The 22,139-nt window shown below is 49.3% G+C and overlaps 1 protein-coding gene across 1 annotated transcript in view; it reads left to right on the forward strand.

The window, feature by feature from the left end:
• The window catches only part of LOC119960444 (protein mono-ADP-ribosyltransferase PARP14-like), an 89,999-nt gene extending 77,360 nt beyond the window's left edge, over positions 1-12,639 (forward strand). Inside the window, exon 8 of the mRNA XM_038788168.1 lies at positions 12,365-12,639. Coding sequence (XP_038644096.1) covers positions 12,365-12,639 — 275 coding nt within the window. The remainder of the gene's footprint in view (positions 1-12,364) is intronic.
• The last annotated feature ends 9,500 nt before the right edge of the window (positions 12,640-22,139 follow it).

Genomic DNA, 22,139 nt, shown 5'->3' on the forward strand with positions numbered 1-22,139 from the left:
AGAGAGACCTAACCGCAGAGAGACCAAACCCCAGTGATCACCCAACACCAGAGAGACCCAACCCAAGAGATCACCCAAACCCAGAGAGACCCAACCCCAGATATCACCCAACCCCAGAGAGACCCCAACTCCAGAGTTACCCAACCCCAGAGAGACCCAACCGCAGAGCAGGGGGTGAGTTTGCTCCGGGGCCTGTAGAGAATATCAGTCACTGCAACAGATCCCTTTTCAAAGTTCCTGTGCTGGATTCTCCGTCGGTGGATCCTCCGCTTCACCGGCAGCTCATTCACGCCCGCGGGTTTCCCGACAGTCTGGGGGTGGTCACAATGGCAGCGCGGTGCACCCATTGAACAACTGCGCGAATGGAGAATCCCGCTGCCTGGGGGCGCGGACACCGGGAAACAGGCTGGCGGGATGGAGAATCCCACTGCCGGGGGACGCACACCACCGGGAAACAGGCTGGCGGGACGGAGAATCCCACTGCCGGGGGGCACACACCGCCGGAAAACAGGCTGGCGGGATGGAGAATCCCGCTGCCATGGGGCGCGCATCGCTGGAAAACAGGCTGGCGGGACGGAGAATCCCACTGCCGGGGGACGCACACCACCGGAAAGCAGGCTGGCGGGATGGAGAATCCCCCTGCCGAGGGACGCACACCACCGGGAAACAGGCTGGCGGGATGGAGAATCCCGCTGCCATGGGGCGCGCATCACCGGAAAACAGGCTGGCGGGACGGAGAATCTCGCTGCCATGGGGCGCGCATCGCTGGAAAACAGGCTGGCGGGACGGAGAATCTCGCTGCCATGGGGCGCGCATCGCTGGAAAACAGGCTGGCGGGACGGAGAATCCCGCTGCCGGGAGGCGCATACCGCCGGAAAACAGGCTGGCGGGACGGAGAATCCCTCTGCCGGGGGATGCACAACGCCAGAAAACAGGCTGGTGGGACGGAGAATCCCGCTGCCGGGGGGCGATTCGCTGGAAAACAGGCTGGTGGAATGGAGAATCCCGCTGCCGGGGTCGCACACTGCCGGAAAATCAAGTTAGTTTTCAGTCCGTTTAACACAGTAAATAACAAATAACTTTTAATTGCAACTTTGAATGTGATTATTAAAGGATTGTTTATCCCATAATCACAGGCGTATTCTAAATATTGTTCAGACAGTAATCACAAGAGATTTCTTTCAAATAGAGTCAGTAATTCCTGTAAACACATAATAAATTGAACGATACATTTCTGCTCACAATTAACTAAACTGATTATTTTGAAATCGAATCACCATGACAAGAATCTGATTATTTTCACTAAATTGCCCCTTAATTGGAAAAATGAATTGGGTATTCTAAATTTAAAAAAAAAAAAAAAAAGAAATATCGGTGCTATGTGGTGGAATACAATGTGCTCTCTCTGTCTGTTCCTACTGAAGATGTCTCAGTTATTTAAATGATGGAAGGCGGGAAGTAATTGGCTGAGAAACAATTATAAACATTGTGTGACATATTTATTTAAATTATTGAGGCTATCAGACTGCTACAACTGGATAACTACAAATTGCCGCTGGTGTTGTTGGGGAGGAAGTGCAGACTCCGCACAGACAGTGACCCAGCCAGGAATCGAACCTGGGACCCTGGAGCTGTAAAGCATTTATGCTAACCACCATGCTACCGGGCTGCCCAGATGGGAGGGAGTGAATCTGCACAGGGCAGTGAGTGACTGGAGGGAGGGAATCTGCACAGGGCAGTGAGTGATGGGAGGGAGTGAATCTGCACAGGGCAGTGAGTGATGGGTGGGAGTGAACCGCACAGGGCAGTGAGTGATGGGAGGGAGGGAATCTGCACAGCGCAGTGAATGATGGGAGGAAGTGAATCTGCACAGGGCAGTGAGTGATGGGAGGGAGGGAATCTGCACAGGGCAGTGAGTGATGGGAGGGAGTGAATCTGCACAGGGCAGTGAGTGATGGGGGAGTGAATAAGCACAGGGCAGTGAGTGATGGGAGGGTGTGAATCTGCACAGGGCAGTGAGTGATGGGAGGGAGTTAATCTGCACAGGGCAGTGAGTGATTGGAGGGAGTGAATCTGCACAGGGCAGTGAGTGATGGGAGGGAGTGAATCTGCACAGGGCAGTGAGTGATGGGAGGGAGTGAATCTGCACAGGGCAGTGAGTGATGGAGGGAATGAATCTGCACAGGGCAGTGAGTGATGGGAGGGAGTGAATCTGCACAGGGCAGTGAGTGATGGGACGGAGTGAATCTGCACAGGGCAGTGAGTGATGGGAGGGAGTGAATCTGCACAGGGCAGTGAGTGATGGAGGGAATGAATCTGCACAGGGCAGTGAGTGATGGGAGGGAGTGAATCTGCACAGGGCAGTGAGTGATGGAGGGAATGAATCTGCACAGGGCAGTGAGTGATGGAGGGAGTGAATCTGCACAGGTCAGTGAGTGATGGGAGGGTGAATCTACACAGGGCAGTCAGTGATGGGAGGGAGTGAATCTGCACAGGGCAGTGAGTGTTGGGAGGGAGTGTAACTGTACAGGGCAGTGAGTGATGGGAGGGAGTGAATCTGCACAGTGCAGTGAGTGATGGGAGGGAGTGAATCTGCACAGGGCAGTGAGTGATGGGAGGGAGTGAATCTGCACAGGGCAGTGAGTGATGGGAGGGTGTGAATCTGCACAGAGCAGTGAGTGATGGGATTGGGTGAATCTGCACAGGGCAATGAGTGATAGAACATAGAACAGTACAGCACAGAACAGGTCCTTCCGCCCTCAATGTTGTGCGGAGCAATTATCACCCCACTCAAACCGACGTATCCACCCTATACCCGTAACCCAACACCACACCCCCCCCTTAACTTTACTTTTTAGGAAACTACGGGCAATTTTGCATGGCCAATCCACCTAACCTGCACATCGTTGGACTGTGGGAGGAAACCGGAGCACCCGGAGGAAACACACGCACACACGGGGAAGACGTGCAGACTCCGCACAGAGAGTGACCCAGCCGGGAATCGAACTTGGGACCGTGGAGCTGTGAAGCATTTATGCTAAACTCCATGCTGCCGTGCTGCACCAATGTGATGTGAGGGAGTCAATCTGCACAGGGCAGTGATTGATGCGGGGGAGTGAATCGGCACAGGGCAGTGAGTGATGGGAGGGAGTGAATCTGCACAGGGCAGTGAGTGATGGGAGGGAGGGAATTGCACAGGGCAGTGAGTGATAGGAGGGATAGAAACTGCACAGGGCAGTGCGTGATGGGAGGGAGTGAATCTGCTCAGGGCAGTGAGTGATGTGAGGGAGTGAATCTGCACAGGGCAGTGAGTGATGGGAGGGAGTGAATCTGCACAGGGCAGTGAGTGATGGGAGGGAGTGAATCTGCACAGGGCAGTGAGTGATGGGAGGGAGGGAATCTGCACAGTGCAGTGAGTGATGTGAGGGAGTGAATCTGCACAGGGCAGTGAGTGATGGGAGGGAGGGAATCTGCACAGGGCAGTGAGTGATGGGAGGGAGGGAATCTGCACAGGGAAGTATGTGATTGAATGCAGTGAATCTGCACAGTGCAGTGAGTAATGGGAGGGAGTGAATCTGCACAGGGCAGTGAGTGACGGGAGGGAGTGTGTCTGCACAGGGCAGTGAGTGATGGGAGGGAGTGAATCTGCACAGGGCGGTGAGTGTTGGGAGTGAATCTGCACAGGGCCGTGAGTGATGGAGGGATTCAATCTGCACAGGGCAGTGAGTGATGGGAGGGAATGATTCTGCACAGGGCAGTGAGTGATGGAGGGATTCAATCTGCACAGGGCAGTGAGTGATGGGAGGGAATGATTCTGCACAGGGCAGTGAGTTATGGAAGTCGTGAATCTCCACAAGGCAGTGAGTGATGGGAGGGAGTGAATCTGCACAGGGCAGTGAGTGATGGGAGGTAGTGAATCTGCACAGGGCAGTGTGTGATGGGAGGGAGTGAATCTGCACAGGGTAGTGTGTGATAGGAGGGAGTGAATCTGCACAGGGCAGTAAGTGATGAGAGGGATTGAATCTGCACAGGGCAGTGAGTGATAGGAGGGAGTGAATCTGCACAGGGCAGTGAGTGATGAGAGTGAATGAATCTGCACAGGGCAGTGAGTGATGGGAGGGAGTGAATCTGCAAAGGTCCTTGTATCTGTCTGTATCTCTGTCTGTGTCTCTCTATGTGTCTCTGCCTGTGTCACATTGTGCTGCACAGACTGTGTTTTAGTGAGAGTCACTCACGAAGCTGATCGGCAATGGAGGGAAGCACACAACCTGCTGATCATCCATGGCGGTGACACACTGACCCAGCTGATCGACCATGGGAGGTAGGCACACAACCAGCTGATCGACATTGAAAGGTAGCGCACACCCAGCTGATCGGCAATGAGAGGAAGCACACACCCAGCTGTTCGGCAATGTGGGGGAGGCACACACCCAGCTGATCTGCAATGGGGGTGGGCGCACACCAGGCTAATCGGCAATGACGGGTGGCGCACACCCAGCCGATCGGCAATGGGAGGATGTACAAACCCAGCTGTTCGGCAATGGGGGTAGGCGCACACCCAGCTCATCGGCAATGGGGGAGGCACACACCCAACTGATCGGCAGTAATATGGAAATCACTTTATTTTCACAAGTAGGCTTCAACGAAGTTACTGTGAAAAGTCCCTGGTCGCACATTCCTGCGCCTTTCCGGGGAGGCTGGTGTTAATGGATCTATTTATGTTGAGACATTTTCCAATTGTTATCCCCATTGTGAAGGCTGTTGTTCCTACTCCTCTTCCTCCCGTCCGCCAGGTCCGCTGCTGTTCTCCATGCAGTGGCTGCTGCTCCTCCCGGCCATCTGGGTGCGCTGTATTGCCCAAGCAGTGTGGCAAGATAGCCACCGACTGTCTCTCCTGGTAATGCAGACTGGTAAATCAGGGTGAAGCTGCCTGGGGATAGTGAGTTTCACCGGCAGTTGGGGGTTGGTGGGAGAGAGAGATGCTGTGTGGCTGTGTTTCCTCTCACGATTTAATGAATTGAAGAATTGAACTAACGAAATTTCAGCACATTCTTCAACTGCTGTCTGAACTGAGTTTGTGTCACGGCGTAAATCGCCGTGTTTGTACAGCAGCTCAGGAGCTGCAACATGAAGCCCAATTCTGCACAGGGCAGTGAGTGATGGGAGGGAGTGAATCTGCACAGGGCAGTGAGTGATGGAGGGAATGAATCTGCACAGGGCAGTGAGTGATGGAGGGAGTGAATCTGCACAGGTCAGTGAGTGATGGGAGGGTGAATCTACACAGGGCAGTCAGTGATGGGAGGGAGTGAATCTGCACAGGGCAGTGAGTGTTGGGAGGGAGTGTAACTGTACAGGGCAGTGAGTGATGGGAGGGAGTGAATCTGCACAGTGCAGTGAGTGATGGGAGGGAGTGAATCTGCACAGAGCAGTGAGTGATGGGAGGGAGTGAATCTGCATAGGGCAGTGAGTGATGGGAGGGAGTGAATCTGCACAGGGCAGTGAGAGATGGGAGGGAGTGAATCTGCACAGTGCAGTGAGTGATGGGAGGGAGTGAATCTGCACAGGGCAGTGAGTGATGGGAGGGAGTGAATCTGCACAGGGCAGTGAGTGATGGGAGGGTGTGAATCTGCACAGGGCAGTGAGTGATGGGAGGGAGTGAATCTGCACAGAGCAGTGAGTGATGGGATGGGGAGAATCTGCACAGGGCAGTGAGTGATGGGAGGGAGTGAATCTGCACAGGGCAGTGAGTGATGGGAGGGTGTGAATCTGCACAGATCAGTGAGTGATGGGATTGGGTGAATCTGCACAGGGCAATGAGTGATAGAACATAGAACAGTACAGCACAGAACAGGTCCTTCAGCCCTCAATGTTGCGCGGAGCAATTATCACCCCACTCAAACCCACGTATCCACCCTATACCCGTAACCCAACACCCCACCCCCCCTTAACTTTACTTTTTAGGAATCTACGGGCAATTTTGCATGGCCAATCCACCTAACCTGCACATCGTTGGACTGTGGGAGGAAACCGGAGCACCCGGAGGAAACCCACGCACACACGGGGAAGACGTGCAGACTCCGCACAGAGAGTGACCCAGCCGGGAATAGAACTTGGGACCGTGGAGCTGTGAAGCATTTATGCTAAACACCATGCTGCCGTGCTGCACCAATGTGATGTGAGGGAGTCAATCTGCACAGGGCAGTGATTGATGCGGGGGAGTTAATCGGCACAGGGCAGTGAGTGATGGGAGGGAGTGAATCTGCACAGGGCAGTGAGTGATGGGAGGGAGGGAATTGCACAGGGCAGTGAGTGATAGGAGGGATAGAAACTGCACAGGGCAGTGCGTGATGGGAGGGAGTGAATCTGCTCAGGGCAGTGAGTGATGTGAGGGAGTGAATCTGCACAGGGCAGTGAGTGATGGGAGGGAGTGAATCTGCACAGGGCAGTGAGTGATGGGAGGGAGGGAATCTGCACAGGGCAGTGAGTGATGGGAGGGAGAGAATCTGCACAGGGCAGTGAGTGATGGGAGGGAGTGAATCTGCACAGGGCAGTGAGTGATGGGAGGGAGGGAATATGCACAGGGCAGTGAGTGATGGGAGGGAGTGAATCTGCATAGGGCAGTGAGTGATGGGAGGGAGGGAATCTGCACAGGGCAGTGAGTGATGGGGGGAGGGAATCTGCACAGGGAAGTATGTGATTGAATGCAGTCAATCTGCACTGTGCAGTGAGTAATGGGAGGGAGTGAATCTGCACAGGGAAGTGAGTGATGGGAGGGAGTGTTTCTGCACAGGGCAGTGAGTGATTGGAGGGAGTGAATCTGCACAGGGCAGTGAGTGATGGGAGGGAGTGAATCTGTACAGGGCAGTGAGTGATGGGAGGTAGTGAATCTGCACAGGGCAGTGAGTGATGGGAGGGAGTGAATCTGCACAGGGCAGTGAGTGTTGGGAGTGAATCTGCACAGTGCCGTGAGTGATGGAGGGATTCAATCTGCACAAGGCAGTGAGTGATGGGAGGGAGTGATTCTGCACAGGACAGTGAGTTATGGAAGTCGTGAATCTCCACAAGGCAGTGAGTGATGGGAGGGAGTGAATTTGCACAGGGCAGTGAGTGATGGGAGGGAGTGAATCTGCACAGGGCAGTGAGTGATGGGAGGGAGTGAATCTGCACAGGGCAGTGAGTGATGGGAGGGAGTGAATCTGCACAGGGCAGTGAGTGATGGGAGGTAGTGAATCTGCACAGGGCAGTGAGTGATGGGAGGGAGTGAATCTGCACAGGGTAGTGTGTGATAGGAGGGAGTGAATCTGCACAGGGCAGTAAGTGATGAGAGGGAGTGAATCTGCACAGGGCAGTGATTGATGGGAGGGAGTGAATCTGCAAAGGTCCTTGTATCTGTCTGTATCTCTGTCTGTGTCTCTCTATGTGTCTCTGCCTGTGTCACATTGTGCTGCACAGACTGTGTTTTAGTGAGAGTCACTCACGAAGCTGATCGGCAATGGAGGGAAGCACACAACCTGCTGATCATCCATGGCGGTGACACACTGACCCATCTGATCGACCATGGGAGGTAGGCACACAACCAGCTGATCGGCATTGAAAGGTAGCGCACACCCAGCTGATCGGCAATGAGAGGAAGCACACACCCAGCTGTTCGGCAATGTGGGGGAGGCACACACCCAGCTGATCTGCAATGGGGGTGGGCGCACACCAGGCTAATCGGCAATGACGGGTGGCGCACACCCAGCCGATCGGCAATGGGAGGATGTACAAACCCAGCTGTTCGGCAATGGGGGTAGGCGCACACCCAGCTCATCGGCAATGGGGAGGCACACACCCAACTGATCGGCAGTAATATGGAAATCACTTTATTTTCACAAGTAGGCTTCAACGAAGTTACTGTGAAAAGCCCCTAGTCGCACATTCCTGCGCCTTTCCGGGGAGGCTGGTGTTAATGGATCTATTTATGTTGAGACATTTTCCAATTGTTATCCCCATTGTGAAGGCTGTTGTTCCTACTCCTCTTCCTCCCGTCCGCCAGGTCCGCTGCTGTTCTCCATGCAGTGGCTGCTGCTCCTCCCGGCCATCTGGGTGCGCTGTATTGCCCAAGCAGTGTGGCAAGATAGCCACCGACTGTCTCTCCTGGTAATGCAGACTGGTAAATCAGGGTGAAGCTGCCTGGGGATAGTGAGTTTCACCGGCAGTTGGGGGTTGGTGGGAGAGAGAGATGCTGTGTGGCTGTGTTTCCTCTCACGATTTAATGAATTGAAGAATTGAACTAACGAAATTTCAGCACATTCTTCAACTGCTGTCTGAACTGAGTTTGTGTCACGGCGTAAATCGCCGTGTTTGTACAGCAGCTCAGGAGCTGCAACATGAAGCCCAATTCTAAAACATAGTAATGTAAGAATACAGAATTATACACCAGAAACGACATCCGGAACCATATAGAATAAAACATTAACGTTGACCATAACAGGATGAAATTGGCCGAGATAATAAACAGTAAAATGATGGATTTCCTCCGACTCTCCATCTCTGGGTCTGTGGGGCTCTCCCCACTGCTGTGAGCCCGGAGTCTCCTGCGGGCCCTGCTGCTCACCACAATGTGTCTGACGGTGAGAACATTGAGCAGCAGAATCAGGGCAAATGGAACCCCCGGGGTTAGAATGTTGTGGAGGAACTCGATTGTGACCCAGGCCCGAGAGTTCACAACATCATCTGTGACATCACAAAACCAGGGCTGGTTCATCAGCCGATACAGACCGGTCAGCATAAACCCCCAGAAAATGTTCTTCAGACAGCTCAGCACAGTCACTGTTCCCAGAACCACAGCCGCCCTTTTCTCGATGCAATATTTACTTTTCAGCTTCGGACAACAAATGGCCACAAATCGATCAAAGGTGAAAGTGACGGTGAACCAGACGGAACAGTCAGTGGCTGCATAAAGCAGGACGGCGTGGATATTACACACGGGGAGGGAGTACCGCAGGAAATAAAACTGATCTTTAAAAACAATGGGAATGTGTCTCAATATCAGGTCGAGAATAACGACCAGTAGATCCCCCACTGCCATGGCCACCAGGTAACAAGTCACACATTTGGACAACCCACAGTTTCTTCTCTTCAGGATCACAATTGTGATGAGGTTCACTGTGTGGAAGGGAAATAAAGAATGACATTATACATCAGCCTGGGAAAGACATTACAAGTATGGTCGACGTGATGTTGACGAAGTCAAATAAATGTATACTAATACACACACTCACACAAATATAGAGACAGTAATACACTCAAACACACACATACACACACACAGAAAGACACTAATACACACTCTCACAGACACAAGAGACACTAATACACACTCAGAAACACACACACAGACACAAATACACACACAGAAACTAAGAGACACATTTACATCCCCAAAACAGATACACTGATCCACACACACAGACCGACGCAGAGACACGAATACACACTCACACAAACACAGAGACACTAATACACACACTCAGACACACGCACAGATAGTAATATGCACACTCACACACACAGACATTTATACACGCACTCACACAATCTGACACGAATACACACTCTAACACACAGATACACGAATGCAAAAACACACATAATCAGAGACACTAAGACACACACTCACAGACACACAGACAGTTATACACACGAAGTTAAAATGTCACAGATTTTAATTGAAAGTATGGAAAGATATGGCATTAGAAACATGGAAGTCTGGCAATACATGATCTAAGAAACATGAGAGAATGTAGGGAAAAATCCACGAAGGGTTACCAGCAGCTGGAGAAGAGGGCTGCGAAATGCAGATAGCCTTTGACAAACAGGCTTAGCACACAAAACAGACAGTTCTTTCAAGTCACAATCGAGTGAATTTTAGTATACAGGTAAAAGCAATGTTTCGCACCTCTTTTTTAAGATAGGTAAGCCGATGGATAGAATGGATAAGGTTTTCAGTTGAATTAGGTAACAGATGTTGAAATGTGATGTAAGTCTGTTAAGTCACCACCAATTGGATTGTTAGTATAAAGCTAAAATCAATATTTCACACCTTCATTGAAGTTAAGTAAGCAGATGGGAAGAATGGATAAGGCATTCAGGTGAATTAGGTGGCAAATGCTTCGGTGTGAAATTCTGCTAACACGATGTGAATATGGGAAGCTGGAGACAACGTGTCTATGAGAAACAAATTAAACCCAAATCAATCAAAATTATGAGCTCTGGACACAATTTGATAATAATAAAAATACAGAAATTATAGAATTCAGAGGTCACACCACATTGAAATCAAAGCATTTTTGAACTTCACAAAGTATGCAATGTAATCAAAGATCTATGAGCTGAGGTCATGTTCAAAATGAATACTTAGTAGTGTTAGACAAATCTAGATTAAAGATACCTTTTCTAATCCAAGTGAAATAAAATATACTTTACAATAAAGTCATAAAAACGTAATAACTGTGAGAAAGATATATAAACCCTAACAAAGGGGACAGCCAGCAGAGTCAGCTCAGAGTCAGCTCTCATTGCTTAGTCATGGAAAAGGGATAGAGCAAAGCAGTGGATCTAAAACAGCGAATCCATCTAAGGAAGACCAAAAGCTAAAGAAAAGTGATTGTCGAGGTAGATCTGAAGGTCTCTTCAACCAAACAGGAGACTCCAGAAGCAGGATCTTTTTACTGTTCTGTAAAAGCAGTGATTGAATATTTTAAAGAAAAAATATAATAATAAAATAACTTTTTTTTTTTAACCTGAAACACTGCTTATTACATGCCTACTTTACTTACTTAGCCACGCAGGACCCAGGAAATCAATGCTACTTAGTGGTAAGTCGATACAATACTTCAGTGAAGGTGTGGGTTACACCGTGGATAACTTAAAAACATAGTTTGACCTGGATAGCATCCACATTAGCCTGCACAGGAGTCAGGGAGCGAGAATCACTGTTCACCATTTACAATGTCGTCCCTTTTTGGTATAGGGGGAATTCTAAGAATAGCAGTGAGTTTTTAAAATTCTGGCGCCCAGCATGGAGGCCTAGAATATTAGAAGTTTCGATGTAAAGTGAGGCTCGGCTATTAGAAGTTTCTACTTGAGCAGTGGAGGATAGAATATTAGAAGTTTCTAACCGACACAGGGGCTAGAATATTAGAAGTTTCTAGTTCCCAAACAACGATTAGAATTTTACAAGTTTCTAACCGGCACAAAGGCTTGCAAATGAGAAGTTTCTAGTCTATGTTGGAGTCAAACTTTACCTGCGGAGTTCAGTTTCGAAATTCATGTCTGATTGATTTTTGTAAGGATATTCTGTGGATCAGGGGGGACATAAACTCAGGTTGGGTGAGAAAATCAGTAGACTAGAATGCACTGACCCTGAGAAGATTGCTGCAGGAAGTATTGGGGACAGCACTAAAAACTTGCATCCATTACTGATAAAAGGAGACCAATAAATAAACCATCCTTAGTGAGGCAGATTGTGAGGGAAAGCCTAGAGAAATAGGAACACCTAAAGACCTTTAGAGACCAATAACCAATCGACCCTTAACTCAAACAGGAAGATATTGCCTTTGTGCCATTGGATAGGGCCCAGAAAGATTACTTATCCTTAATTTCAGAGTCGACCTGAAAGGAACAACCAGGAACAGAAGTTAGAATTCCGAAACATGGCAATTAGAATAATCATCTTGCTCTGAAACACGGCAACGAGAGTTGAAGCAGTGAAACAAGAGTGGAAAAGATTAACAGATGCATGAAAAAACTAGTGGATAAGAGAGATTGATCAGAACGGAGTGGTCTCAATTTTTGTTAAGAGTACCTAAAACCCTATAGAATAGAGGTCCAAGATCTCAGTGGATAAATGAGTGCATGCTTAATAAGGATTTGTGAAACCATACAGAATAGAAATCCAAAATCAGAGAGAATGAATGAGTGTATATATGTTTGATAAGGATTGGTGAATTTCCTTTGGTGTTTGTATTTTTCTAAATGTTGTACTTTGCATAACCGATTTTCACACCAATTAGAAGTTATAAATGGCAAGTGTTATGAGGTGGTAAATCAGTATGTTCAGAACTAAACTGGTCTTGGAATAAACAGATACAGAAATTTTTACTCGGCATCAGTCAGTTGTGTGAAGGAAATTACGTTGAAATTCATGCGCTGAAATGGACTCGGCATAGTTCCGCAGTGTCCCAGTGCCCAACGAACTCTGCATGCCACCAGCAAAAAGAACAAAATAATGTTTGGAACGTTAAATACATTGAAGAAGGAGCTTTAGCGAATAAAGATATTGGACCAGAAGTTAGATTAAGAGGATTACTTGCACTATCAGGAAATGAGAATCTGATTGCAGGAAAAGACTTGATAAAAATAGATGCAGGTAAAATTAAGATAATGAAACCAATTGATAACACAGAGGAAGTCTGGGTGAAGCTACAAACCAAAACTGCAGGAAAAATAATCAGTGAAGCTGTAAAATGTAAACACAAGATTGTTCAGAATCTGGATAAACATACTTTTGAATCAGAGAAGCATGGTGTCCGGAGGAAAATTAATTATATCACAATTAAAACACATGAACAATTTGGTGGGAAGGCAGTGAATTGAAACGCGTTCACTGCATTGATAGGACAGATGACGAAGTTAAAATGTCATGTTAGTAACATACCTTTCATAAAGATCCGGTCGTAATCAAAATAAAGTAATTAAAGTAAAAAGAGTAGCAATACCCGGAATGTATCGGGGTAAGGTTTCGACCTGATTGAATCACTGAGCGGGCAAAAGAGGAGGCGTTTGAGGTTCTTTGAATCTCACTCAGAGGTGCAATAACGGAAGGAGGAGGCTTAACAGGCCTTAATTGTACGATATGCACCAATGATAAGGAAAATAAACCAGTTCAAAAAGAAAAAAGAAAGAAATGGTGGCAAAAAAATCAGGAAGTACTGGAGAAGGCACTTCTGGAGTATCGGAATGAAAATATAAAGTACAAATTAAATAATAGGGCCCTCTCCACCTTTGACCTGGTCATTTGATTTTTCAGATGGGAAAATAAAGAAAATAAATAACAGATAAACCAGTTCACAAAAAGGACGAGAACTACACTCCAGAGAAGAATGTTTTAAATAATATTGCAGGGAAACTAATGATACAATTGGCTATTTATTTGGGAGAATTAAACGACAGAGCCCGAAGGAAAAAATTACGGTTAGAAACAAATCAAACATGAAATATTTACTGAGCAATGAAACTTCCGGTCACACATCTCTAACTGGACATCAGCTGATGTGTGATCTGAGGTGTTAAATGGGTATGTACAACGCGGTGTAAATATTAAGGGTCTTGGCAGACAGCAGCAACTGACGAGGATTCCCCACATGCTAAATGACAATAGTTTAATAACTTTTGTAGCTTGATGCCACGGCGGGAAAAAATATTACCAATGCAACGAACAATTTGGCATTGGAGAGCTATAATAGTTATTAAGGAAGAAATCTAATCTAAATTGTTAGGCATTGTTTTGTGTGTATGATAATGGCGATATGTGTGTCGTTCAAGAACTTGACCAGCATTTCTAAACTGTGTGAATGTTTTAATGGAGGGGGAATAGTGGTAGTTTAGTGTCTTTTGTTGATTTAACTGCATAGAACATCACGAATAATATTGATGTTGCTAACACGCCATATTTTATATGTAATAATTATTGGTCCCGAAGGCACGAAGGGATGAGTTGATAGTGTACGTTATCTTTTCATGTTGAAATTGTGATAACTGCTGAAAATATGCAAAGTAGTAACACATAAACTATTTGTGTGGTTAGGTAATGAGTAATGCATTAAGAAAAGATTTAATTTTACAGTGTATTTAACAATAGGGAGAGTTTTTTTGGAAAAAGAACAGTGCTAGTTCGATTATGTTTTGCGAATACTGTTGGCTTATTATGTTGCAAATGTTGTAATGGAAAATATACACTTTATGATGTAAGGGAAATGATGCCAGACGAGGGGGATTTGAAGGAAACTTGCCAGAAAGATATTCTCTTATGAACACCAGGGGCTGGCAGACGTACTTGGTTCACGAAAATGTTAGACATTAATGTGAGGAAGTCGGGAATAAAAGCAGGATCGGTTGAACCGTTTAAATTAATGAAGCAAGTGAATCAGTGGGTGGTACATGATATCATAATTTAGCAATCCAATGAGAAACGGGCAGCAGTTTGGATAATGTGAACATGGGACACTAGACAGCCAGTTATAGACAAAGGATATTTTAGGTTACTGATCGACTGATTAGTGTGCTGTCTCTAAGGTACACGAGGAAGCTTCTACGATGCTGCTACCCCTCAGAAGTAAACTGCTTTGGAGGTAGTGGGACACACGGATATAGCCGTCGCGTTACCTTCTTCATCAGTTATAGCTATGGTTCACGGTAATTAGACTTGAGGAAAGAACGAAAAAAGACTCTAATCGACACTGGTCAGTGATATGGACACATTTACGAATTGATTTCTGTGCACAATTTAAAATCACAACTCAGCTATACAAATGACAACGATTGGGAATAAATGTTAGTCTGTATAATTGGATGGGGGTGTTAATTGACAAAAATATACAGTTATGTTTCAAATGTCAAGACGGCATACACTTGAAAATATGGAAAGATATGTCATTTGATACATGGAAGTCTGGCAATATAGCTGTATGCTAAGCCAGCAATGGGCATTGCATATGTGAGGAGTGTTTGGTTTACCGGGTGAGAGACTGGGCTATGGTTCATTGCGTACGTGAAGGGTGTGTGGTGTATAGTGTGGCTGGCTGGGCTTTGGTACATTGAGCAGATGTCATGTGAGAGTATCCTTTAAGAAATGGATGTTTTTGAAATGTACCTTCGAGAACTTGAGTTACTCGAGTGATGTCAGAGTGTGGGTGGAGCTGAGCTCCACTACTGCTTTTTTGCTTCAGTTTGAGAAGAGGAGGGGGGGGGGGGGACGGGGGGGGGCGGGGGGGGGGGGGGGGTGGTGTCTGTGAGATGCAGCTGTTGATCAAAGCCATCGAAAGACTATCTATGGATCATTTGGCCGAACTCAGAATTGTAAATATGATCTCAGTATTGAATATAAATCTAATGTGCTCCAGTTTGAAGGTGTGTTAAGGCTTTGAGATGTTAAATTGACACCTCAAACGATAACAGTGTTGTTTTCTTTGGGGAATATCCTTGAATTACTGATTGCTAAGATATTCCATGTTTGTTTTTAAAGGGTTACCTTGAGTTCATAGAATAAGCATTTTTCTGTTTAAAAAAAACTGTCCATTTTCTGCTGTACCATATTGCAGAGTGAACCGTGTGCTCCCCATACAACAATCAATTAGAAGTTGTCCGTCAGGTGAACTTCATGATACACTTTGGGATTCTCTAAACCCAGGCCCATAGCAATTGGTGGCTCCAGGGTGTAACATTCTACCTTTTGGATTGGCTGAGTGAACTTAAAGAAAGTGAGGGTGAGCATATTTAGGTTAGGTTCATTTTCAGATGCAGTATTTTAGTTTAAGTGGGGTGTGTGTTGAGGACGATAGCTCTTTCAGAGCCTTTGGAAGTTTTTGGGGGTTTGGACTGTCACACGCAGTACATTACGGTCAGAGACTAAAAGCAGGCTGTTAGATTTGGCAAATACATTGCAGTTAACATGACCTGAGAAAATGCTAAAGGATTCGGTCATTATTGCGGTGGCTGAACATTTAAAGTTGCCTGTGATACAATCTGACTCATGAGCGATGGCAACGGTCCAGTTGCAGAGTAAGAATTGTGAACATGAAAAAGAATTAAACAGCTTGAATCCGAAAGAGAGAGAGAGGCAAATGAAAAGCAGAAAGAAAAAAGGAGGAAAGAATGAATAACCTTAGCAAAACAAAAAGAAAAGGAAAGGGAGATACAGATCTGGGAAAAAGGTAAAGAAAGATAGTTTGAACTTCAGAAAAAGGCCATGAAACTTGACAATCAGTTAAAATCGGCCGACGTAAAGGGAAACGTACAGTCGGATGATAGTAATGAGGATAGTGAGGAAGAGCATCAAAACAGAAGGCTTGGAGGGAATCTTTTTAAATGCATAGAAGCATTGCCAATGTTTTTTTTATAAATGTTTTTTTATTGAGTTTTCATATTTTATATATGACAAATTACAAGTTATTACAAGTTATTAGAGAGAGAGAAAAAAAAAGGAAAACGGAAAAACACAAAAATTTAACATGAATATTTACAGGTAAGCACCTTCATAACAATAATTGTGGCCGCCCCCTTTAGCCAGCATACATATTTTACATTCCCCAATATGGCCGAGGCACATGTTTATAGGCATTTATTTATAGTTTTGGGCCTTGGCTTGCCATCAAACCCCCATATCGAGCCCGTACCCCCCCCCCTCCCCCCGGCTACCTTCCCCCGATTCCCGTCCATTTTCCCCTGGTTCTTGGCCACCCAACTATTCTTCCTCATGTACGTTGGCCACAAACAGGTCCCGGAACAGTTGCATGAATGGCTCCCATGTTCTGTGGAAGCCGTCGTCCGACCCTCGGATGGCGAATTTGATTTTCCCCATTTGGAGAGATTCCGAGAGGTCGGACAGCCAGTCTGCAGCTCTGGGCGGTGCTGCTGACCGCCAGCCAAACAGGATTCTACGGCGGGCAATCAGGGAGGCAAAGGCAAGGGCGTCCGCCCTCCTCCCCAGGAAAAGATCTGGCTGGTCTGAAACACCGAAGACCGCCACTATCGGGCATGGCTCCACCCTCACCCCCACCACTTTGGACATAGCCTCGAAGAAGGCTGTCCAGTACTCCACAAGTCTGGGGCAAGACCAGAACATATGGGCGTGGTTGGCCGGGCCTCTCTGGCACCGCTCACATTTGTCCTCCACCTCCGGGAAGAACCTACTCATACGGTTTCTCTTTAAGTGGGCTCTATGTACCACTTTTAGTTGCGTCAGGCTGAGCCTTGCGCACGTGGAGGTGGAGTTGACCCTATGCAGTGCTTCGCTCCAGAGTCCCCACCCTATCTCCATCCCCAGGTCGTCCTCCCATTTCCTTCTTGTTGCGTCCAGTACGGTGTCATCCCTATCTACCAGTCGGTCATACATGTCACTACAGTTCCCTTTCTCTAGGATACTTGCGTCCAGTAGGTCTTCCAATAGTGTCTGTCGTGGCGGTTGTGGGTACGTCCTTGTCTCATTTCATAGGAAGTTTTTGAGCTGCAGGTACCGTAGCTCGTTCCCCCCAGCAAGCTGAAATTTCTCTGTCAGTTCGTCCAATGTTGCGATCCTGTCGTCCGTGTATAGGTCCATGACTGTCAGTGTCCCCCCGTCCTGCCTCCACCTTTTGAAGGTGGCGTCGGTCAGTGCTGGTTTGAACCTATGGTTGTTGCAGATGGGAGCCTTGTCCGACATTTTGTACAGGCCAAATTGCTGCCGCAGTTGGTTCCAGGATTGGAGGGTGGCTGTCACCACTGGGCTGGTGGAGTGTTTTTTGGGTGGGGATGGGAGTGCTGCCGTGGCGAGGGCCCGGAGGGAGGTTCCCATGCAGGAGGCCTCCTCCGCACGCACCCACTCAGCTTCTGGCTCCTGGATCCATCCCCTTACTCGCTCGGCTGTTGCCGCCCAGTGGTAGAATTGTAGATTCGGGAGGGCTAGCCCCCCCCTGGATTTTGTTTTTTGTATGACCTTCTTTGGGATCCTAGCATTTTTACCCCCCCCCCCCCCCATACGAACGCCATGATATGTTTGTCCAGCGCTTTGAAAAAGGCCTTGGGGATGTAGATCGGAATGGATCTAAACAGGAAAAGGAACCTGGGCAGTACGTTCATTTTGATCGTCTGGACTCTCCCCGCGAGGGAGAGCGGGAGTGTGTTCCATCTTTGCAGGTCCTTTTTAACTTCCTCCGTCAGGCTGGTGAGGTTCCATTTGTGGATCCCTTTCCAGTCATGGGCTATTTGGATCCCCAGGTAGCGGAATTTATTTCGGGCTTGTTTGAACGGCAGCCCCTTTAGTGCTGCCCCCCCCCCCCCCTGCGGGTGTACTGGGAAGATCTCACTTTTGCTCATGTTGAGTTTGTAGCCCGAGAAGGCTCCAAACTCTTTCAGGAGCGCTATGATTCCGTCCATGCTGCTTTGTGGGTCCGAGATATAGAGGAGCAGATCATCGGCATAGAGTGAGACTCTGTGCTCTCTACCTCCCCTTCGGATCCCCCTCCAATTTTTTGCTGCCCTGAGCGCGATTGCTAGCGGTTTGATTGCTAGTGCGAACAGCAGCGGGGACAGTGGGCATCCTTGTCTGGTGCCCCTGTGCAGCTGGAAGTATTGGGAGTTGGTATTGTTGGTCCGTACACTCGCCATGGGAGCGTTGTATAGGAGCTTTACCCAAGCGGTGAACCCTGTTCCAAGCCCGAACCGCTCCAGTACCTCTATGAGGTATTTCCATTCGACTCTGTCGAAGGCCTTTTCTGCGTCCAGGGAGACGATCACCTCTTGTGTTCTCTCCCCGGAGTGGGTCATTATCACGTTCAGCAGGCGCCTGATGTTCGCGGTAAGCTGTCTACCTTTGACGAAGCCCGTCTGGTCCTCTGTGACCACCTCAGGTACACAGTCTTCTAGCCTTTTGGCTAGGATTTTGGCCAGTATTTTGGCGTCTGCGTTCAGCAGAGATATGGGTCTGTATGACCCACATTCCGTTGGGTCTTTGTCTTTCTTAGGTATCAGCGAGATTGAGGCCTGTGCTAACGTGGGTGGCAGTGTGCCCCTAGCTAGCGAGTCTGTGAACATCTCCCGCAGGTGCGGGGCCAGCGCTGTCGCGAATTTTTTGTAGAAGTCCGCCGGGAATCCGTCCGGTCCCGGCGCCTTCCCCGTCTGCATAGAGCTAATGCTGTCCATGATCTCTCCCAGTGCTAGTGGTGCTTCCAGATCCCGTTTTCTGCCCTCTCCCACGACTGGTATGTCCAGTCCATCAAGAAACCGGTTCATCCCAGCCTTCCCCGTTGGGGGATCCGAGGTGTATAGCTCTTGGTAGAAGGCCTTGAAGGTTTCGTTAATCCTCTCTGGTTCTGTTTCCCACGTGCCTCTGGTATCTCTGATTTGCGCAATTTCCCTGCTGGCTGCCTGCTTTCTCAGCTGGTGTGCCAACAGGCGGCTGGCTTTGTCTCCGTGTTCGTACAGGGCCCCGCGTGCCTGGCGGAGTTGGTGTACTGCTTTCCTGGTGGAGAGCAGGTCAAAGTTCCTTTGTAATTCTTTTCTCTCTGCCAGGAGCTCTACGGTCGGGGCCTCGGAGTATTTACGGTCTACCTCCAGTATGGAGTCGACCAGCTTCTGCCTAGCCACCCTTTCCTCCCTATCTCTTTGCGCTTTGTAGGCAATGATTTCCCCTCTTAGTACGGCCTTAAGCGCTTCCCAGAACGTGGAGGGTGAGACCTCCCCGTTTTGGTTGTTCTCCGTGTATTCCGCTATGGCCCGCGCTATCCTTTCGCTGAAGGCCTTGTCAGCTAGTAAGGCACCGTCCAGCCTCCATGTGGGGCGCTGGGCCCTTCCCGTCTCCAGCCGCACGTCCATGTAGTGTGGGGCGTGGTCTGATATCACAATTGCGGAGTATTCCACCTTGTCTATCCCTGGAAGCACCGTTTTCCCCACCACAAAGAAGTCAATTCTGGTGTACACGTTGTGTACTGGGGAGAAGAAAGAGAATTCTTTCTCCCCCGGGTGGGCGAATCTCCAGGGGTCCACTGCTCCCATCTGCTCCATATAGTGACTGAGTTCCCTTGCCATGTTTGAGGTTTTCCCCGTTCTGGGGTTTGATCTGTCCGTCTTTGGGTCCTGTACACAGTTGAAGTCCCCCCCCCCCCCCCATGATTAGTCGGTGCGTCGCTATGTCCGGGATTTCTGCCATGGTCTTTTGGATGAAGCTCGTGTCGTCCCAGTTGGGCGCGTACACGTTAACTAGAACTACCGGCGCCCCAACCAGGGCCCCGCTGACCATGACATACCGTCCCCCTGGGTCCGTAACCGTCTTTGTCGCCCTAAATATTGTCCTCTTGCCAATCAGGATCGCCACCCCCCTAGCCCTTGCCCCATAACAGGAATGATAGGTTTGTCCCACCCAGCCCTTTCTTACCCGCAGTTGGTCCTGCTCCCTCAGGTGCGTCTCTTGGAGGAAGACTATGTCGGCCCTCATGTTTCTAAGGTGGGTGAGGACTCTAGATCTCTTCACTGGGCCGTTAAGTCCCCTTACGTTCCAGGTTACTATTCTGGTGGGGGGCTTCTGCCCCCTTGCTCCTGTGGGGTTAACCATATTTGTCCGGTGGACGCGCCCCTGCCCTCTGGGGTTTCCCTTTGTTAGGGGGCCGTCCAGGATGTCCACTATCACTGCTCTCCCCATGCGGTCGGGTCCCTGCGCTCCGGGGTTCCCCCTTGTCCCGGGGACACCCGCCATGGCCGTCCACTGTGTGTCCGCCACGCGGGTAGTCCCCTGCACTCCTTGGGGCCCCTTCACCCACAGACCGTACTGGGTGGGTGCTTGCAGCGGTTCCCTGTTTCGAGCCCTTGTCTGTGGCACTTTGTGGCCCTATTCCCTTTCTGGCCTCTTTTGTCCCTTCGTCCCTGCATTTCCCCTCCCTGGTCTCTCGCCCCCCGAGTGCCCCCCCCCCGCTCTATCCGTTTTCCCCCCTCCCCTGTATACCCCTCCATTGCCCCTCTCTCCCCCATTCCTGTCCCCATTTGCTCTCCCACCTTTGATGGGTGATCCCCCGCTCCCCTGCCTGGCGCGTTCCCCCCTGTTGGGGGTGCGCTGCGGCCCTGCTCTGTTGCGCGCCCCCGTCGCTAGCTTTCCTGCTAGCACAGTGGCTCCCCTCTCGGAGGTTGCTGTCCCGCTTCTCCTCTCCCCTCTCCAGTACTCCCGTTCCCTCGTGCCGGGGCCTGGCCTCCCACCTGGAGCGGGCCCTTGGGCATTGGGTTGTTTTTCGTTCTGGGTGTTCCTGCCAGGGGGGAGGGGGCTGGCTTTGCCTCGCCCCTCCCCACCCCCCCGTCGGCATGACGTTTCTCCTTGCCATGGGCCCCTCGTCCCTACTTCCCATGGCGTTTTTCCAGCCCATGCTCCTCGACGAATCTATTCGCCTCGGCAGGGGCTGTAAAGAAATATTCCTTGTTTTGGTATGTGACCCAGAGTTTTGCTGGGTACAGCATACCAAAACGTACTTTGTTCTTGTAGAGAGCTGCTTTCGCTCTGTTGAACTCCGCCCGTCTCTTAGCTATGTCCGCTCCAAGATCCTCGTAGATTCGGATGGCGTGCCCGTTCCATTTGCAGGCTCTATTCTCCTTGGCCCAGCGCAGGATTGTCTCCCTATCCCGTTACCGGTGCAGTTTGGCTATAACTGCTCTCGGTTTTTCCCCTTCCTTGGGCTTCGGGCGCTGTGACCGATGAGCTCTGTCCATTTCCGGTGGGGTGGGAAAAGTTTCCCGCCCCACTAAGGAGCCCAGCATCGCAGCCACGAATGTTGTGGGATTTCTACCCTCGCTCCCCTCTGGCAGGCCCACTATCCTAATATTTTGCCTTCTCGAGCTGTTCTCCTGGTCGTCTACCCTGCCCTTCAGGCTCCCCTGTGTTGCACTCAGTTTCGCCATTTCCCTCTCCAGGGACATGACCCGGTCGCTCACGTCAGTCGCTGCCTTCTCCAGCTCTTTAATGGTTGCCCCCTGGGCTTCCAGTATCTTCTCTTGGGCATCCACTTTCTTCTCCAATCTGGTCAGAGCCTGCTGCCATGGCCCTGGCCACTGCTGCCTGTGCTGCGGCCTCTGCGTCTGCTTTTAACTCTGCCTTGATTGCCTGCAGCTGCTCCCTCACCACCTCGGCAAAGGCTTCCTTCCAATTCACGCCCCCTCTAACCCCAGGGGAGAGGTTGCCCGCCCGTCCAGCTCTTTTGGATGCGGCGATACATCCTTCCCGCCGCTTCGCGTTTTGACTCGTTCGCCCAAGCTGGCTTGCCCTTTGCCCCGTCTACTTCCGGTGCCCCCTTTCTCTTGGCTCCCTTCTGGCATTTTTTTCTCCCCCTTCCCCTTCATCTTTTCTTCTCTCCTTGTTCTTCTTT

Source organism: Scyliorhinus canicula, unplaced genomic scaffold (genome assembly GCF_902713615.1).
Source record: "Scyliorhinus canicula unplaced genomic scaffold, sScyCan1.1, whole genome shotgun sequence".
Classification (NCBI taxonomy): domain Eukaryota; kingdom Metazoa; phylum Chordata; class Chondrichthyes; order Carcharhiniformes; family Scyliorhinidae; genus Scyliorhinus; species Scyliorhinus canicula.